General features: G+C 45.4%; 1 protein-coding gene across 1 annotated transcript in view; it reads right to left on the bottom strand.

Moving 5' to 3' along the window:
• Nucleotides 1-215: 215 nt before the first annotated feature.
• cfap74 (cilia and flagella associated protein 74) overlaps nt 216-4,464 on the bottom strand; it is a 57,749-nt gene continuing 53,500 nt past the window's right edge. Inside the window, exons 34-38 of the mRNA XM_008285085.1 lie at nt 3,774-3,928; nt 3,433-3,565; nt 1,283-1,416; nt 1,028-1,162; nt 216-460 (exon numbers count right to left, since the gene is read on the bottom strand). Coding sequence (XP_008283307.1) covers nt 356-460; nt 1,028-1,162; nt 1,283-1,416; nt 3,433-3,565; nt 3,774-3,928 — 662 coding nt within the window. The 3' untranslated portion in view covers nt 216-355. The remainder of the gene's footprint in view (nt 461-1,027; nt 1,163-1,282; nt 1,417-3,432; nt 3,566-3,773; nt 3,929-4,464) is intronic.

A 4,464-nucleotide genomic window follows, 5' to 3' on the forward strand; every position in this document is an offset into this window, starting at 1 on the left:
TATGTTTGTCACAGTCGAAATTAAAATGTACCCAGGCAGGATTACAACCTCATTATGATATTAGAAGGATTTTAATTTGGACTGTGACACACACACACACACATTATATATATGTGTATATATATATATATATATATATAATGTGTGGACGAGTTAAAGCTTGAAGATATGTGGATCCTGTGCAGCCATTCTGAGGCAGAATGAAACAGCTCAAATCAGATCCTCAGACAACACATTTAATAATTACAGAATACATTCGTTAACGCTGGCTCTGCCTGTACACACTACATCACGCCTCTGTCTGTATTATGTGTGAGCAGACGTCCTGCTGGCCACAATCCAGGAAGCGTGGAGGTCAGTCAGCACTCACGGAGACCGAAGCCATCAGGGTGACTCTGTAAACGTCCGTCTCGTCGCCCTTTACAGTGAGAGGCACACACAGCTGCACCACCTCGTAGGGCTGGAACACACACACACACACACACACACACACACACACACACACGTCCATCAGCCAGCGCAGCGACAAACGGCTGAAGTACGAGGGAACTACTAAAATGTGATTGGATTGATGTTAAAGCTGCTGATTATCTTATGCCAGCACTTATAACCTTCTACTGTCTGATCACCAAACATTAACAGGCACCAGTGTTTCCACCAGAAGGTTTGAACTGATGTGGTAAAAAGAAACAAGATGAACGAGACGTCGACAGGATGCTAAAACACTGAAGTAACAACGACGTTTGCTGGCAGTTCTGTAGTTTGTTTTCTGTGCCTCAGACTTTACATACTTCTTATCAATCAGTGAAATCATTTTACCTAAAGATCCTAATTATAAGGAGCCTTTTGCTTTAATTATTTTACAATATGGTTGTGATACGGCTGCTTCAAAGGTTAACAGAAAAGTAGGAGATATTTGTTGTAGAGTTCGTTGAAAAGCTACAACAGACGGACAGCCTGTGTTCTCTCTTCTGTAAAAAGATGTTTAGTCAATAGCACACCAGCAGTAAAACCATCTCCTCCTCACCTGATATCCAGTGGGGGGCGTCCATGTGATGGTGATGGTGCGTTTGTGGCCTGCTACCACGCTGCCTTTGCAGGGCTTCACGCTGAAGCCGTGCTGCTGCAGGGACGTCGTGTTGTCCCAGCAAAACTCACCGCTCTGGGACACAAAGGATGACGTGTTCAAAGAGGCTTTACTTCACCTTCTTTGCATGATGCAGCAGTGAACTGTTCATCTGAGCAGATGTGTGACTGTCAGTGTCTGGTGCCGTCCCAGTACCTTCTTACTGGCCTGACTGGAGTGGATGCAGCCCACCTGCAGCTCCCTGACTGCAGGTGTGATGGTGCCTGTGCTGTAGGCGGCCCGCAGGGTCACCAGCAAAGGAACGCCGGACTTCTCCACCACCTCTGACTCTGCAAAGTAGAGCAGAGGTTTGCAGGTTTTAGCTCTTTTACAACAGAACATTCATCTTTCCTGCTTTTTACTGGAACTTGTGGAAGCAGTTCGTTTACACCCCAGCAGGGCTTTTTAGAAAACAATGCTGGAGTTTTAAATGCATATTGCCCAGACTGGAAGCAGGGTTCTAGGGATGGAGTGTGTCAGTCAGTGCAACACTGTGGTTCTGATGGAAATCTCTCAACGACTGAATGAGTTCACACATTATGTTACAGACGTCCATGTTCTCTGTAGGATGACGTAAAATAAACCTGATGGTTTCCATAAAGCAGCATCAACAGATCGTTTTTTTCATTTGTCCAATACCTCAAATTAAACACCTGGAAAACTAATTACTACTGATCAGTTTTAGCATTTAGCTAAACGCACCACTGTAAGCGAGCTCAGCTTCACAGACAAGCTGGTCGGGCAAATGTCTTGTTTGTTACATTCTAGGTATCCATTGACTTCTATTCAACTATTGCACTAATTAGATCCTAAAACTATAATCATGTAAACATTTTTGCAGATTGTTTCTGAGTGCTTGCTGCACATTTCTACATTATTGTATTGCAGAGGTGATAGTTCAGCTCCCATATAATCCTGCTGAGACCACACTGGACGTCTGCATGCTGAGACATTTTTGGAACCTTTGGCTCTTATGGACACACATTTGAAGCTGCACACAAACTCCTGCAGACGTGGACACACGGCTTTACACAGACCTGTGCACCCTTGGTCATGTAGAAACTATGAATTGGAATTAATTTCAATATCAATTAATGTAAATATGACATTAATATTTGAGTTTCAAGAGTCTGTTAATAGATTTTCATCCATCCATCATCTCTACACCTTAATCCTCACCAGGGTCATGGGGGGCGGAGTCTATCCCAGCTGACTCAGGGTGAAGGCAGGTTCACCTGGACAGGTAACCAGTCTATCACAGGGCTACACTTAGAGACAGACAACCAAGCACACTCACATTCACACCTACGGACAATTTACAATCACCAATTAACCTCAGCATGTTTCTGGACTGTGGGAGGAAGCCGGAGAACCCGGAGAGAACCCACGCTGCACGGGGAGAACATGGAGACTCCACGCAGAAAGATCCCGGGTGTCCTCACCGGGACGCCAACCGGCGACCTTCTAGCTGTGAGGTGACCGTGCTAAACACTAATCCACCTTGCAGCTCCATAGATTTTCATATCAAATACAAATAAATGAAAGCTGCCATGACAGAAAGGGGAAAACATAGAATGTGCAGCGTACATTTTACAACTGTAATCATGAACACGCGTGATCCTTTGTAACTATGAACATCTGAACAGCGTGTGAATGGGAGGCCTTTACACTGAACACCTCTTTACTCACTTCTGCTTGTGTAACACAATCAAAGCAGAGCTTCAGGTCCCATCCGATGGCTGACGGTGCTTTAATGCAGCAGCGCCTCTTCAATAGAGAACATTTACTATAACCTTGTTTAGGAGGTGTGCCTATTTTCACACACACACGTTTTGTGGTGAATGCTGATCTGACTGCTAGCACACGGGCTGTCAGCATGCTACGATTAGCATAAATGCTGCCCTTATTCACATAAACCGTAGAATGTGTCTGGAAGGTTTTACTCATCTTTACAGTCCTGATCAAAGGACTTCCTGTCTTGCTGGAGTGCTCAGTATGCTGGAGAATGTGCTCCAACTTGATTCCATGGATAATTTATACAGATAAACACTGTAGAGTCGGTCTGTTCCACAGCGACCATGCATCTCCAGGGTTCTCCTCGCTCACAACGGGCTTTTGGGGGGCGATTACACATGACAGTAAGCCTGACCGGTTACCGTTTTATGGACCAACCTCTGTGTTTTCCTGTTTTTTGGACCATTGCATGATGTCCAACATGCTTCAGGAAATAACACATGGTTTATACATGGCTTCCATCACACAGGAAGAAAGTGGTAACCCTGATGAGGAGATGAAGACTTTGGTACCTGTGAGCGGAGGCTGATCGGTTATCAGCGAAGGGAGGAGGGACTCGACAGGCGCCGTCAGCAGGTCTCCTCCACATACATACATGTCATGTGAAGAGGCTGCACCCTTCAGATCCAGCACACACACTGTAGTCTGGGAGGCAGAGATGACGTAGGGTTAATGCAGCAGTGAGACGAGGACGTACAGCGAGGAGCAAGTACATGTGAATAACATGAATGCACTGGGGGCAGCAGTTTGCAGGGACCACACGTTTACAGCCAGTGTTCACAGGCAAGGACATGAGTGTGTGTGTGTGTGTGTGTGTGTGTGTGTGTGTGTGTGTGTGTGCCATTGAGCCGACCTTATTCAGGAGCTCTACAGTGAGTCTATCAGAATAGTTGACAGACGGGTGGTCCGGCTGGAAGGTGACAACAACGTCCTGGCTCTGTCCCGGACCAATGCTGCCCTCTACTGGCGCCACACTGAACACACTCAGCCCGCCGTGGTTCTGGCTGCCTGGACAGGAGACACGGTACAGAACCACTGCTGTCACAGCTACAGTTACACCTGCTGCTGCTACTGCCGTTCGAAATAATAAAAAATCCACCTCCAGTTTGTTTTTGTGAGCTTAGAATAAAAAGGGATCTCGTCTTGACTTTGTCTGTTGTGACCGCCTCACTCAGACGGCTGTTATTTATGTACACTCTTCTCATCTGAACATTCTCTGGTATATACAACTGTGTCTGAGTAAAATTGCTTCAGTGTTTATGGGATAGATTTTCCAGTTTGTGGAGCTCCAGGGGAGCGATGGCGGCCGTTGTTAAGCGTCTTTCCTGCCTTGAGATCTTATAACTATCCAGACCACAGCAAATCAATTTCATATTTTTCTCACCATCCGGGGAGCCTTCGTGGTCTAAAGACGTTTGCATTTGTTGTTTTTCCTCTACTTTGTTCAAGTTTATCTTTTAATTTGCCACAAGCTTGGAAGAAATAATATTTTAAATCCTTGGTCAAAGCTGTGGAGTAGAAAGAATTACAAAAATAAATCAATT

The sequence above is a fragment of the Stegastes partitus genome, unplaced genomic scaffold, assembly GCF_000690725.1.
Source record: "Stegastes partitus isolate 25-593 unplaced genomic scaffold, Stegastes_partitus-1.0.2 Scaffold386, whole genome shotgun sequence".
In the NCBI taxonomy this organism is placed as follows: domain Eukaryota; kingdom Metazoa; phylum Chordata; class Actinopteri; family Pomacentridae; genus Stegastes; species Stegastes partitus.